Here is a 15,542-nt window from a genome sequence, read left to right as displayed (position 1 = left end):
AAATCCAAGGCTCATCCCTGGCTCTCGTCTGCATTAACTGTGCTCACTGCCAGCACCACACGCTGAGGTACAGAGACCCCCACTGCTGGGCCATGGGCTCCAGAAAAACAAGGTGTGAATATATGCAAAAAGGACGCTATTTTCAGAAAAAGACTTCAAAAGGCATAAAAATCTTAGTTTGTCTATGAACAAAATGTTCCATTCTAATAATAAACTCTCTCTGCATTGCCAAAGTTCGCATCTTAAAGACTTGAATGCTGTGTTCAGAGCGCCGCATTTTTCTTGCTAGGGGCTTGTCCTGGATGAGGGGATGAGGAGAAGGGGATGCCCAAGAACCTACTGAGAGGGAAGGCTTCACATGTTGTAAAGGGGAAATGCGGAACATAAATACTGTTTTCGCTTCCACGATAACAGACAGCTATCTATTTATTCTAATGGTACAGGCAAAAGCATGTTTTTAAAGTCGCCCCCAAACCCAACTGCTTTCTTCTTAAAACAACAGACCTGGCTTGTGTTTGTTTTTTTATAGGCCACTTCAAACTTTAATACTATTCCCACCATACATTCACAAAATAAAATGCTCTAGTAATAATAATAATAATAAAACAAAGCTGCCAATTCCTTCCCAAACTACAAACAAGTTTTAATTTATGAACAGGATTTCTTTTCCAAATTAAAGTTTCTCCAGTGGCAGGAAAAATCAACGTGAAGATTTGTTTGCTCAAGTGTGCTGATTATGGAAGGGGCTTAGGGCCTGCTGCTTCTTGCAGAAACTGAAAAAGGTCCCATTTTTAGGATAAGGAGGAGAAAGATTTGCACTCATCCTTCTGGGGCATATAAGGAGAGAGTGGAGTCTCACAATTTCGAAGTTTCTGGAAGTTGCCAGAGGAATTGGATATGCTCTCCAGCAGACGGGTGATGCCTCTTCCCCGAACATTGCTTGTCTTGCCAGTTGTTTTCACCCCAGACGGATAGTCACCTAAGATGATGAAAACATAAGGAGAAGAAATTAAACATCTCTATTCTTTTAATAAAAAACTATTTCTCATCTGATTAGCCGCCCTCTACTCCCCCATAACAATGAGGTGAGGGTGAACTGAGGGGCCTCTGGAGCCGGCCACAAAATGAAGGACAACAGAAGAGAAGGCGATTCCCAAGTCTGAGTTTCATGGTCTTCTGAAGTTAAAATTGTAATTCCAATCTTGGGATACAAAGGTGGTCAAGAATCTTACTTTGCCAGGTTTTTTAGTGTTGTCTGAAGTTCAATAGTTGTTGTGTAATGCCTCGATGTCTCTAGGTTCTAGTGGGTAAAAGATTTTAGATAGTTTCTGAAATATAATGTATCATTATATCAGAATTGCGGCTGCCAAAGCAATTAAGGGCTCTCAATGAACTGATTGGTCAGTCACCTGTAAAAGTGATACCACCGAGCATTTACTATTCCTAGTAATAAAAGTGGATCAGGAAAGGCTTCAAGGAGAAGGTAGTCTGAGCTGAGTTCTGGAGAAAGCTAAAGATTCTAAGAGACAGGCAAGGAGAGTTAATTCCATGAAGGGGAGGTAATGCAAAGGAGCAGGAAGACCGGACAGAGTCCAGTTTGGCTGGATTACAGGATTTATAAAGGCAGGAAAATATAATAATTCTAGAAAGGTAGGTTGGAGCCCAATCATGAAGAGCTTTGAATATCTAACAAGGTACAGTACATTCCTGTACTCGATGTAATGAGGAGCCCCTGGACTGAGGAGGAGTAGATGGTCAGCCCTGGGCTTTAGCAATATTACTCTGACAACAGTAGGGAGAATGGTTTGGTGACAGGAGAGACCCAAGGCAGGGAGACCAAGTAAGAGGCATCACATTTATCCAGATGAGAGGTAATAAGGCAATGAACTGGATGGTGGCCACGTAAGGGGAGATAAGACGGCAGATATGGGATGTGGCCAATAATACTTGTCAATTAACTGGATTTGTAGGGAGAGGAACAGTGGAGAGTTGAGGATGGTTCAAGCTGTGTACCTATACAAGCCTGGGAGGACAGTGGTGGCCTCAACAGAAATAAGGATGTTGGGACCAGGGATAGAGTTTTGTGGGGAAAAGGGAGAGCAAGATGAGTTTTGTTTAAGCCATACTGCATTTGAGATGCCTATGGGACATGCAGTTGGAAATGTCCCACAGTCAATCTGTGATGTAGGACTGAAGCTCAGCAGAGAATAGGTCTGGATATAGAGATCTTATGTCCAAACTGCCTAGTGTTCTATAGAAAACACAAAATTAGATATTTATGAAAAGGGAGAAAATTACCATTAACATAGTTTTCCAGTTTATTAAATCCCTTTCCAAAGTATAGAACATGTTATATATCCTGGGACTGGCCAATTTAGATAGACTTCTTGTTACTGAGATCTAACCAAGCCAGAGGCAAACACGTAACCTCATCACCCACACCCCTTCCAGGCTCCCCTCCAAAATGTAGACTACTTACAGGTGGACATATTGGATCTTTGTTCCTGATGAGAAGAGTTTGAAAAAGGAGGACTATCAACTCTTAGTTTCTGTAAGACAGAAGAACAGGTTTACTGATTTGTTCTTGGTGAGTGGAGGAGATAAGCAACCAGGATGAATTATTTTATTAATTGCTGAATGGTATTCTGTCTGCTCATGATAACATCACTGTGTACTAGATAAAATCTCCAAAATTCCTCCACATCCCAGATCCTTTTCTGAGTATATAACTTTTACCTACAAACAACTCATTAGCAAATCTGGGTTGTGCTAAATGTAAATGCCAAACATTTTAGATTTCAAGTTACTTCCATTTATTGACTTGAAATTCAATTCAGATTCTATCCTAGCAGAGAACCCCTCAACTTAGGCTAATACTCTGCAACAGTCCCAAGTACCTGTTAGTAGCATGAAATGGGTTGTAAGCAAGGAAGGAAAACTGACCAAGTTGGATTCTTTCTTCTAGAGCTCATCCCCAAGGCTCTCGTTTGATCAGTGTGGCATTATTTTAGGTGACTTTCCAGAACATTGTGAAGATCCACATTTAGACAAAATAAAATGCCCATTGAATCCTAATCATTTGTAGACTGCCTATACCTCTAGCCCTTTCTGGAAAAGGAAAACTTAATCGAAAGCATATTTTGATTTCAAAAACTAGCTTAGGGGCAGCTAGGTGTCGTAGTAGATAGAGTTCTGGCCTTGGAGTCAGGAGGACTAGAGTTCAAATCTGGCCTCAGACACTTAACACTTACTAGTGTGAGACCCTGGGCAAGTTACTTAACCCCTCCTCACCAAAAAGCAAAAAAAAAAGTCAAACCCCCCTCCCAAAAAAAAAAAAACAAACTAGCTTACAAGGAGTGAAGGGGGAGAAGAGTTTACCAAAAAAAAGACATATGGATTCTAAAAAGTTAAGCTCTGTGCCTAGATCTAGAAAAACACTGAAGAGAAGGGAGAGAGCTAGTCAAGTTTAATTGGCAGATTCCAGCCAGAACCTCAGAGTAGATAAGTCAGCTCTAGAAAGTTAGCCGATTTTCAGAGGTGTCTTGATTCTTCTCTTTTAGCTCCACAACACACTTACCTGGAATCGCCCTGCATCCAGCACCACCATTTTGGGATTTACACTGTTACTGGCTTCATAATCCTGCAGTGGTACATGAGCTTCTGTGAGAGGAATTCCAAAAAGAGTACCTAGGGAATTACTGATGCAATATCTTTAAAAGAAAAAAAAAAGTTCAATATTAGAAAATCACCATTTTTAACAATTCTCTCTCAAAATTATCTGTCTTTAAAAATATTTGAGAGATAAATAGAAGAAAACTGGGCACAAAGACCCTAGATTTATGTGAGAAGAGACTTCAAGAAATTCAGAAAAAAGAAAAGGGGTATTCAGTGGCCTAAAATCACAAGAGGAAAATCACCCCAAGATGGGTGGAATACAAAAGCATCACATTGTGACAACAAAAATAAAAAGGATTCTGATGATGCAGAAAAAGAGGGTCTAAAGAGAACACATGGAGGTACTGAGAACTCATCAACTCAGACTTTTAAAATACACTGTAGAGAAGATAGGAGGAGAGGTAACAGGCTAAATACAAAAAAGAATGTATTGTAAGAACACTATAGCTCAGAACCAGCTGAAGCTTTGCAGATACAAAGCTCAAGAAGGAACAGGATCATTACTCAGGATAGAGAGGATAGTAAAAAAAACATGACAGAGGCAGAACCCTCTCCCCCTCCCACCTTCAACAAGGAAAATCTTCTAACTGTAAAGGCTAGCTCAAAAATGGTCAATGGGGAATTGAAACCCAAAATAAATGAGTTTAGAGAGCACTTAGCTGCCACTGGTGAGTCCAAGTATCAAACCTACTTAAACTCAGGATGCTGGGGGAAAAAAAAACAACTGGTAGATATATTTGATAAACTATTGCCTATAATTCTGGAAATGCATACAAAACAGAAGAGGTGTTATGGAATGGCTCTGATTAAAAATAAAAGTGGATGGATTCTTCCAAACTATAAACAAATCAGATTAATTTAAATTCCTGGAAATCTTATAGACTATATATACTAAAATATGATATTTGAAAAAAACTGGGTATAGGTGCAATCCATTTGCATATAACTGTGGCTCTTTAGCCTCCACGGACCTTAGTTTCCTCATCAGGTTGGACTAGCTCGCCTTGAACTCCAAATCCTCATCTAGCCTCTCTAGAAGTCTAATCTAACTCTAAATCCATGACCCTATGATCTATTTCATAACCATCACTTTCCAAAGGAAGCAAAGGAGTTCTTCAAGGGGTTTCTAGTCATGCCAGACCAATCTGGTTTCACTTTTTGGAGTTACTAGATTGGGATATTAGAGGGATGCAAAAAACACAGTAGCAAAATCACTCACAATATTCATCAGGAAAGAGACAAGTTGGAATACGTCTAAAGAAGAATAAGATAATGACCCTAAGGACTAGCTAAAAGAAGTAGGGAATTAAGCCTACAAAAAAAGGCTCAGGAAAGGCATGGCAGACAATCAACAAGCATTTATTAACAGCTTATTATGTTTTTGAACCCAAGGAGCTCACAGTGTAGTGGGGAAGACAAGATGCAAGTAACTGTACACATAAGCTACACAGAGAGCTAATGGAATGTTTCGGAACATTCCAGGGACAAGGGTCAGTCGATGTCACATGTAAAGATCAGCACATAGGCCAGCGTGGCTTAACTGCGGACTGCAGGTGGCAAAGTATAAGAAGACTGGAATGGTAAAGAAGGCAGGCAGCGAAAGGCTTTATACGTCAGTGCACGTTTCATAGTTTATCTTGGAGGCAAAGAGGAGTCAAAGGAGTGCACTGAGCAGGAGTGTGATGTGGTCAGACCTGTGCCTTAGGAAGTCACTTTAGCAGCTGAGTAGAGGAAGACTAAGCAGAAGGTTCCTGCAACAGTTCAGGTGATGGGGGTCCACACCAGAATGGCAGCTATGATCAGAGAGAAGGGGGCATGGGTGGGAGACAGCAGGAAGATGGGTACAGGAAGGCATAATGGATCAGAGGTGGGATGTGAGTGAGGAGGGGAGGTTGACACTAAGGCGGTAAACCCCGGTTTATAGGCAGCACCTCCAAAGTCACAGTAAAACTGGGACGAGAGGATGACCTGGGGAGAATGGGACAAATTCTGCTTCAGGCATATTGCATTTGAGATGCATCTAATTCAAGATGTCCGAAAGGTAGCTGGTCATGTGACACTAGAGCTAAGAGAGCTGAGAGCAGGCAGGGTCAATCCGGGAATCTCCCGTGTATTGATGTCAACTGACTCCATGGCAGCTGATAAGATTGCTAAGTGAGATGGTACAGAAGAGGAGGGTCCAGGACAGGGCCTTGGTGGGGACTGAAAAGGAGAAGTCCCATAGGCAGAAAAGAAACACAGGAAAGACCTGCAACATAGAAACCTAGAGGAGAGGCTATCCAGGAGAAAGTGATTGAGAGTGTCAAAGGCTGAAGAGAGGTGAGGAATAAGGACTGAGAAAAGGCTATGAGAGAGCACTGCTACCTTGCCTTGAGAGAGGACAATTTCAGTTGAATGAGGTTGGAAGTTAGACTTCAGAAAAGTTAAGAGTAAGAGGAAAGGAAGCAGAAGCACCAATTACAGGTGGTTTTCTCAAGTTTAACCAGGGGCAGCTAGGTGGCGTGGTGGATGGAGCTCCAGCACTGGAGTCAGGAGGACCTGAGCTCAAATCTGGCCTTAGACACGAGACACTTACTAGCTGTGTGACCCTGGGCAAGTCACTTAACCCTGACTGCCTTACCAAAAAAGCAAAGAAAAAAAAAAGTAGTTTAACCAAGAATGATAGCTAGCAGGGCTGTGTCTGTAGGCAGCAGGGAAGGAGCCAACAGACTGGGAGACACTGAACACTAGAGAAAGGGGGGAAGATAAAAGGGGCAATCTTTTGGAGAAAATGGTGGAGATGAGACCAAGGGTGCACATAGAAGGGTTTGCCTGGCAAGGAGAAGGGCCACTTCTTAATGAGAGATGGGGTGAAAGCAGGAAAACTCTCTGAAGAATGTGACATGAGGAAGGTAGCAGAGGCCTCAATTGTTTCAGTGAAGTATGAGCGGTCTTCAGCGGAGAGCAAGGCAAGGAGAAATGAGGGAGGACTGAGGAGGGATAGGATAGCAGCCTTCAAATACGGAAAGGGTCATTACGTTGAAAAGGAATTAGGCTAATTTTTCTTAGTCTCAGAGAACAAAAAGCAGGGAACAGTGGGTTAAAATCAGAAAGAGAGATTTCAGCTTAATATACAGATAACAAATTCCTGATAGATTAAGGCTGCCTTCAGGGGCTCATCACTGAGATCTTCCAAGAAAGGTTGGACAGACACTTGCTGGGATGACACAGAGGAGACCCTCTCAGGCAGGAGCTGGACTAGGGTAGTCTGAGATGACTTTCCAACTCAAATATTATAATCATCTTCTTACATCATCATAAAGAAATGTCGGTTTTATGCCGGACTCAATTAAAGGAAGAGGATGTGACAGCTGTCCATTTTGGGGGAAAGTCTCGCTTAGGGCCATTCAGGGGCCCAATCTACCCCCGACTTGCCTCATTTTTACCCTGGGCTGTTTTGGCCCCCTTTAGTCAGCCTGTCTGGGGGCTCATCGCACTGGTACTGACTCAAGTGTGGACAGTAACTGGCTTCGCTCACTGCGGCTTAGAACTCCACTAGCCTCAACTTTCTTGTCAGCAGAAATGGCAAGCAAGTACCATCACACCCAGCTGCATATTCTTACTAAGTGTAAATATCCATTAATTTTCCAATATCAAAAAACAACTTCAGAAGGCAGGGATCTTATTAAGAAATCTGAATATTAAAATGCTGTAGTATTCCTCTATATGAATTATTTACTGTGGAAAATATCTCAAACTATTAACACCTGATACATGTATGATTGAGTTAGAGTAAACTCGAAGAAGAGGTCTAAAGTTTTCTGTAATACTGGTATTTTATTGTATATGGCAATGCACAAGTGACCCCTAGATCTACCCAGAGTGACTTGCTACACAAATGAGTTCTGAAAACCTGTTTCAAAGTGTAATGTGTAAGGCTAGGGTTTGAACTGACTGGCAGGTAACTTAAAAAATTTTTTTTCCAGGAATGAAAGGTTAGTGTAACACCGTAACATTAGGACTTGAAGCAAAATTCAATAAATTTTGTTGAGTCAATGATTCACTAACGGTGCAGCAGACAAGGCAGGGCAAGGCAAAGATGGCAGACACTGCCCACAGCCAGAGGCACCATCAATTACTCTGCAAAAAGAAAGTGGCTCATGAGAGCCACCACACCCTGCTGATTTCCCATAGCCTGCTGACATGAGGTCTTTGACTTCCCTCCAATAGCTGAAAGACGCTTTCCCTTCGCCAAGATGACCCTTAAAAAGCCAAAGCACTGCATAACTTCTATCTGCTAAGGGACCTGTGCATGTAAAATGAGCAAAGAATCTGAGGACAAATTTGTGAAAGAACCTTCAGAGGAAACTACATTTTTTCTTGAAAATTCAAAAATCCCTAAAACAGCTTTCCAAGGAGAAAATCATCTACAACACAAGATCGTGTCCCCTCTCTCCTTCTACACTGTGAACAAGTTTTATCAAACTGCAGGCTTTCCCATATATTTGGCAGGGAGGCCAGGGCTTGGGGCAGGCAAGGGAATGATGAGAAAAAAAGCAGGTGAGAGTAGCTAATGAACAGCAGGACCAAAAAGCAGCCCTGGCAGTCAGCAAAGGGTTAAGAGAAGGCTGGAAGAACTCACCTAGAAGGCTAGCAAGAGGCAGCCCGAGAAATGACCCTAAAATTCAGTACACAAGATGCACCCAGGGCGGCCCCTCCCTGACCCTGCACTTACGCAATCTTCTTGCAGACAGCCAAAGCACAAAAGAGAATATCGTTTTTTTCGTGCCACTTGCACCTGTATATGGAAAAAAAAAGTTTTAAGTCTACTTATCTGATAGCGGCATTTCTTTTATGCACAACCTATGAGCAATGCTTCCTATCGATCTAGCTGAAAAAGAAATGTTATGTTATCTACATAAAAATGTTGAGGCTTTGCATTTTTAACAAAATATGACATTTTATAACCCAAACTATCTCCCCTTCTGCACATATATGCATAAATCTGTGTTGCTATGAGAACACTACATATACTACAAAATAAAGCATCATACTCTGTCTTGAAAAGGATAACTTAACCATATTAAAGACAAACTGTAGAACCCATCTATACCAATCTCTCCATTTTATAGATCAGCACACTGAGTCCTATAAAGGAAAAGTACTTACCATAAACACTAGAGGCGATTAGGGAGCCACAGTAGTTTACAGGGCAGAGGAGTGACATGGTCTGTCTGCCTCCTGGTTCCTCTGGCTTTCTGCAGGTCCTGCCTAAAAATCCTATGTCTACAGGAAGCCTTTGCCAGCTGCTTAGTTTTAATGCCTTCTCTTTGTTGGTTATTTCCAGCGTAGCCAGTGTGTAGCTCATTTGTACATAGCTGTCTACATTGTGTTGTCCAATGGCTGCAGGCTCCTTGAGAACTAGAACTGTCTTCTGTTTTCCTTTGTGTCCCCTGTACTTCAGGAAGAGTTGAGAGGGCAGTGGACTAGAATGGAGAGAGCCTGGTGGCAGGCAGACCAACCAGCAGGTGGTAGCAGTATCAGTGGAGAGAAGGGAACATTATGTGAGAGATGTTATGAAGGTAAAATCTACAGGCGGCGTTGGCAACAGATTGGATACATGGAGTGAAAGAGATTGAGGAGTCAAGGAGGATAGCTAGGTTGCAAGGCTGGAGGACTGGGGGGATGCTGGTACACTCACCAGTAAATTAGGGAAATCAGGAAGAGGGGAGAGTTTGGAGGAAAAATAATGACTTCCATTTTGGACACGCTGAGTTTATGATGTTGATGGAATATCCAGTCTGAGATGTTGATAGGCTGGATATAAGACTGGAAGTCAGCAGAGATTGGGTTAGGGCTGGACAAGTAGATCTGAAACTCATCAACATAGGGATAATTCAATCCACAGGAACTGATGGGATCACCAAAAGAATTAGTATAAAGGGAGAAGAGAAGAGGACCCAGAGCAGTTGGCAGGATCCTGCTGGTTAGCAGAAGTGATGGTCCCATAAAGGAGAATTAGAAGAGATGCCACAGATAGGAGAGAACCAGGAGAGAGTAATATTAGGAAAATGCGGAGAAAACAAGTGGTCAAGGAGGAGGAGCATTAAGAAACTCTTACCTTCGCAAATAAATACACCATTACTAACCCGTATAGTTACTAACTAGCTGCAAAAGCTTTGGCCTAACTCGGCTGTTACCTTCACTACATGACGTGTCTTCAAGACTATTTTATACAAAAATATACATCAACAGGGGCAGCTAAGTGGCGCCACAGTGTGCTGGGCATGGAGTAAGGAATACCCGAGTTCAAATCTAGCCTCAGACACTTACTAGCTGTGTGATCCTGAGCAAATCACTTAACCCTATTTGCCTCAGTTTCCTCATCTGGAAAATGAGCTGGAGAAGGAAATTGCAAACTACTCCAGATCTTTGCCAAGAAAACCCCAAATGTGGTCACAAAGAATTGGATACAACTGATAAAAAGACCAAACAAAAACACTCCAATAACTGTATGTAAACCTCAGTAAAGTAGGAAATGTCCCACTTTCAGAAGTCAAACAAATACTTTCCATAGATGTTGAGTTGATTTGGCATAAAGTCCATCTCTTCTGTGTACTCAACAAGGTGCTATCCCAAAGGAGACTTATTAAAGTAAGCTCAGAAATGAATAATGCTGGAGTGAGAGAATACTGAGCAATAAAAAATTAAAAAACCCAGATGCCAAGGTCCTCTCCAGCCTAGCGGTAACGTCCTTATCCAGCCTGATTTCATACCACGTTCTCCACTCCAGGCAAACTGGACTCCAAGCTCTCCCTTGATTTTTCCTGTCTCCCCTGCCTCTCTGCCCTCCCCCAGGGGGCTGTAGAAAGGGAACAGGCCGCCCCTGCCCAGCAACTCTTCCCAGAGATCCTCCTTCTCAAGAGCTGACCTAAGCATCTCTCCAAGGAATTTTCCCATGACCTCTCCATTTTTCCCTGACACTGCTTAACTTCTTATGGATTTAGCATCTTCTATCTTGTGTGTGTTATTTACACACATGTCATAATGCCACCATTAGACCTTAAAGACCTTTGAAGGCAAACCCTACCATTTGTGTACACATAGTAAGCACTTAAATGCTTGTTGCACTGAATCCTAGATAAATGTAGACTTTATGAAAAAAGGGTATGCCTCCCAAACAGATTTCCCCCCTTACCTTTTTATCCTGAAACGAATCCTTAGGTTAAAAATCAAATCTTAGTTTCCAACAACTTCCCTAAAAGTGTTAAGTCCTTTTATGATGTTGGGAAGGGGCCAAAAAGTCAGTCACAGACTCCCTGCTGTCTGTGTCTCTAACTTGTTCTCATTTCTTACTTGGAACATGAAATTCCACAATATAAGTCAATTAAAAACACTTTTAGAAAACAGACTTACTGATTATAATGAAAATCAGTTTATCAACTACAAATTCCAAAATTAAAAACTGGATTGAATTTAAACTAAGTATTTATTAATTGCCATTTTGTGCAGGGCAGTATGTTAGGAGAATGCAAAGATGAAAAAGACCCCCCAAACATGGGCCTTTCCCTAACGAAGCCTCTGGTTCAAGAGGGCAGATGAAAGCCACGCACTTCCTGGGAACTTGCTTCAATGGATTTGCGTGGTCACCAGTGTGGGTTCAGGTCAGGTTGCATGCCTTCTTATCCTATATAACTGTTGTGAACGTCACCTCGCAAAACCTCACAGGGGCCCCACAGGTTCCGGGGGCCGTCAGGACAAAGAACAGCAATAGAGTATACAGGGATTGCACTGGTCATCCAGTGTTCTCACCAGTGACTAGGTAACCTTCTCTAATCACTGATCGTGCTGACGACCTCATTATACCGATTCTCTTGTGTAATTCCTTATTGAGGACATGCTATAACCTGCTCACACCTACCGTGCATGTCTCTACCACCCTTTGTGTGACCTGACACTTTGCTTCTTCAGAGAATGTGGGCTTCTAGAACCTGCAGCCATACGGTCTCCCAAGAATAGCAACGTCTGGGTCGTTGTCTTAAGGAGAATCTTTGGCTCATTAAAAGCACAATGCAAGTTTCCAAATACAAACCAGACAGCCTTGCTCTCCTCTCGTTAAATCTCGGGCCCAGATCACTGTCCAGTAGCAGTGTCTATTCAAGATATACATACTAATGGACACTTCAGGTTGACCACCCAATTAAATATCACTAAGTATTTGGCATTTTTCATCTACTGAGATTTTCCAAGGTGGATAGGCTAAACATTTTTTTCTTCAACAATTGTATTTTGTTTTATTCTCCTCCTCTCCCTGCACATCCATTGAGAAGGAAAGAATATAAAATATGTATAGTCATGAAAAACAAATCCCTGCATTAACCATGGCCAAAAATAGAATATCCCATTTTCCAACATGTTTTTGCTATGCTCCTATATTCCCATTTTTGCATTGAAATCATAAAAGTACATTCTAATTTAATTTGAAGTTCCTAATCAAATTCCTTGTAAAATTTTTCTACCTCTTCATGATATGCAACTGATATAGGCAAGTAAGCTAGAATCATCTTCACAGCAAACTTTTTACAAATATTTAACACGAATACTACAATATAAGATGACCCAGAGTCCCCAGAAACATTGCCTCTTCTTGCTTCTGAGGGTGTGACAAAAGCAGTTTCAGGAAGTCCTGTGTCTCCCAGAGAGCCAGTGAACCATCCTTCCATTCAGATTCTGTGTTTCAATTTATAGCAAAAAGGTCAGGTTGATAGGATTTGGTTCTGCCCACTGACAGTGGACAAGGCTCTTATACTCTGTGTCAACAGTTGTTAATGTTGATAGTCTGAAATCGAGGCACTTCTCAGCACTCTTCGCACCCCATTTGTTGCTCTGACACTACTCCCACAGAAGCAGGGAGGGGCCATGCAGACCAAGGACCACTCCTCATTTTTCTTTGTTGCGTATCCTCTTCTATTTCATATCCTCTGACGTATTATCATGGTATGGAGCTCACAGAAGCTGTAGATGCTAACCGTGATCTCTGGCCAAGTCCAACTGTAAGGAAAGGCTTGTACAGGCCTGGAAACAGTCTCCATCTGCTTTTGAGGAGCACCCCAAGTTTGGAGACTCATGACCATCTGGGGATGAATTCTTTGGTTAAGGACACCAAGGACACGTATAGAAATCAACACAATTTGCAGCCTATTACATTGTATGTATAGGAGCTGAGGTCTCATGAAGGAGAGCTTACTTCTGGCACGAGCAATCAGAGAAAGCTTCAGAGGAAGGCACTTGAAGCTGGACCTTAGAGGATCTATAGGATTTCAATAGGTAGAGAGAGAGGAGATAAAAGTGTACTGCCTGTAGAATCAGGCAAATGTGTTCATGTAGCCCAGTTTGGAAGGATTGTTGTTTCTGTGTGTGAGAAGGCTGGAAAAGCAGATCAGAGCCCAACTACGGGGGAGCGTTGGACTCTAGAGAAGTGGCATTAGGCAATGGAGAGTCACTGAAATTTGTTTGCGTAGAAGAACAACATGATCAGGAATCTACATCGGGAAGAATATCCTGGCAGACAGGGATAGGACAGATTAGGGAGTCAAAACCAGACTCAGGGAAACGCCCAGAAGCTGGTGGGACTGCCTACAGAGGCCGAAGTGGTAGGACTAGGCAACTGATTAGACATGGGAAAAGGAGTGCAAGATGAAGAGGGGTACCACCTTCCCAGAAACAAAACCTCGAGGATGAAGCAAAGGTTAAGTCTTGGATGTTCTATGACACGTCAAAGACCAGTGCAGGAGGGTCATCAGCGATCTGGTCCAGTCTCCACTTGACAGAAACCTGTCTAACCAAAAAGCCAACCAGAACGCCAAACTAAGGAGGAGAAGTCTCATCCAAGGAAAACCCTTCAGGTGCATGCTGCTTCTGAAGTGTTCTTATCCCTTATTAGCCCTCCATCTGCAGCCTATAAATCTAAAGGAAGGTAACGGGAACACAATATGGGCCACCCACTTAGATCAGATGCCACTGCCTTCCTTCCACATGGAGCAGAAGACTGAAACCTTTACTCCAAACTTCTCAGCCCCAAGCCCCCCATTTCTCAAGCCTCAGTATCATCACTGTCTCCTTTCCTTCAGTTACAGGACAAGGATATCTACTACTCGCTATGGCTAATTGCCATCTCCTCATTTTCATTAGCTCTTCCCCATAGTCTACCAACACTCAGGTCTTCACAAGCCTAAAAGTTCTCTCTTTAATTTTTTGAGTCTTATCTATTTATCACCCTATCTTTTAAAAATATTTTTAACTGTGAAAAAGGTGTGTACACACTCAGGCACCTAGAAGAGGGGATTTTTGTTCAGGTCCAGATTGTGTTCCGAGATCTCATCTAATTCCGGTTCTGTGATTATGAAGAAGGGCAGAGGTTAAGCTCTGTATCTTCTTCCCTACCCCTCAATTTCTTGACATCATCTCTAGTTTATTCTCTCACACCATTGCTAGCTACTCTGACAGACAAACACATGGAACCTCTACTGAGAAATTCATATAGAACCAAAGTTTGGGCTCATCCTAGAGACTCCAGGCTCTCAATCAAAAGCTTAATTGTCAATAAAGTGACTTAGCCCAAGAGCAACCTTGGCAGAAAGCAGTGATAAGAATGAAAAATCAGTTAAAAAAATTACTATTTTGTTTTAAAATATCTCGATTGCTATTTACTGCAAGGTCACTTAAATAGATAAGACAATGTTTCTGGTCTCATCTACCTCGACTTTAATAAACAACTCTACTTACTTTTCCTAGAGATAAAAAGCAAAGAACATTTGGGCAAACACAGGCCTAATACTGATAGGCCTGCTCAGAATCTATCAAGTCTAAGAGCACTGTCTAAAATTGCTGATATGCTAAGTCCTACATAGTTGTACTTCCTAAATGAACTTCATCTTCTCTGAGAGCCAGTTCCACACTCAAGTCTCTACCATGGTGCTTAACAGGGAAGACAAGTCTTCCACACCCAAGCCCATGACAGGAGTGCCTGGATGCCAGTTTCCCTTCTAAGCAACGACTGAAGCATTACTCTTTTTACTCCTTGCTCCAGCACAAAGACCACTCCATTACTCCATTTTAGGAGTGAATGGAATATGACAGGAATAGGCAGAGGTAAGGGTATGCACTGGCTGGGACACAGCCAGGGAAAGGAGTGCCCCAAACTGGGGCATATCTTTGAAATACCTTTGTTGTGAGATGTTTGCCTTCATGGCACATAGCTTTGATGTGTCAAGTAGTACATTTTACAGCAAAGACTCAAAACCTCTGGTAGGCAGTAAGACTGGAGATGGGAAGGGAGGCTGGGGCAATTTTTAAATGCAGATAGTTTACTTTTCAGACCTCACACAGAAAGGGCAAATTCATCACAAATGGCTTCTTTATCCTGGCTCTGCTCGTTTCTGGTATAGCTGGGACAACTGAATATAATAAGGTGCTGAAACTTCTAAAATATTACGTAAGATACATATGAATAGCTATATCCAGTGGTTTCAACTAACCAAGCAGCAGAAGACTGTACTGGCAATACCTTGTGTTGCTAGAGTAATCCCACATGGACACATCCAGGAGGCTCCGTACCCAGGTCTTTGACGGCTCTTTATGAAGCTTTTGTTGGTAGATTCCCACCACAAGGTCCTCTACGGTAAGGATTTCTAGCTCTTGCCTGGTTTCTTTCATCAGGAAAAGCAAGAAGAGAGTGATTTTTAGGTATTTCAAAAATATACATGAGAGAATAGAAACATAAAAGTGTACTGGTAAGAATTTTATTTTTCCTCACCCAATTTCTTTGCCATATGCTTCAAGCACCAGTTAACTCTGTACCTATCATCAGACTGAAGAAAAAAAAATTA

General features: G+C 42.1%; 1 protein-coding gene across 1 annotated transcript in view; it reads right to left on the bottom strand.

The window, feature by feature from the left end:
* Positions 1–270: 270 nt before the first annotated feature.
* MAEL (maelstrom spermatogenic transposon silencer) overlaps positions 271–15,542 on the bottom strand; it is a 34,802-nt gene continuing 19,530 nt past the window's right edge. The window contains exons 7-12 of the mRNA XM_027868312.1: positions 15,470–15,524; positions 15,221–15,362; positions 8,390–8,452; positions 3,578–3,710; positions 2,480–2,549; positions 271–979 (exon numbers count right to left, since the gene is read on the bottom strand). Coding sequence (XP_027724113.1) covers positions 792–979; positions 2,480–2,549; positions 3,578–3,710; positions 8,390–8,452; positions 15,221–15,362; positions 15,470–15,524 — 651 coding nt within the window. The 3' untranslated portion in view covers positions 271–791. The remainder of the gene's footprint in view (positions 980–2,479; positions 2,550–3,577; positions 3,711–8,389; positions 8,453–15,220; positions 15,363–15,469; positions 15,525–15,542) is intronic.

The sequence above is a fragment of the Vombatus ursinus genome, unplaced genomic scaffold (genome assembly GCF_900497805.2).
Source record: "Vombatus ursinus unplaced genomic scaffold, bare-nosed wombat genome assembly UNPS02014789.1, whole genome shotgun sequence".
NCBI lineage: Eukaryota > Metazoa > Chordata > Mammalia > Diprotodontia > Vombatidae > Vombatus > Vombatus ursinus.
Note: the sequence above shows the minus strand (reverse complement) of the source record. Positions and strands in the feature narration are given on the sequence as shown.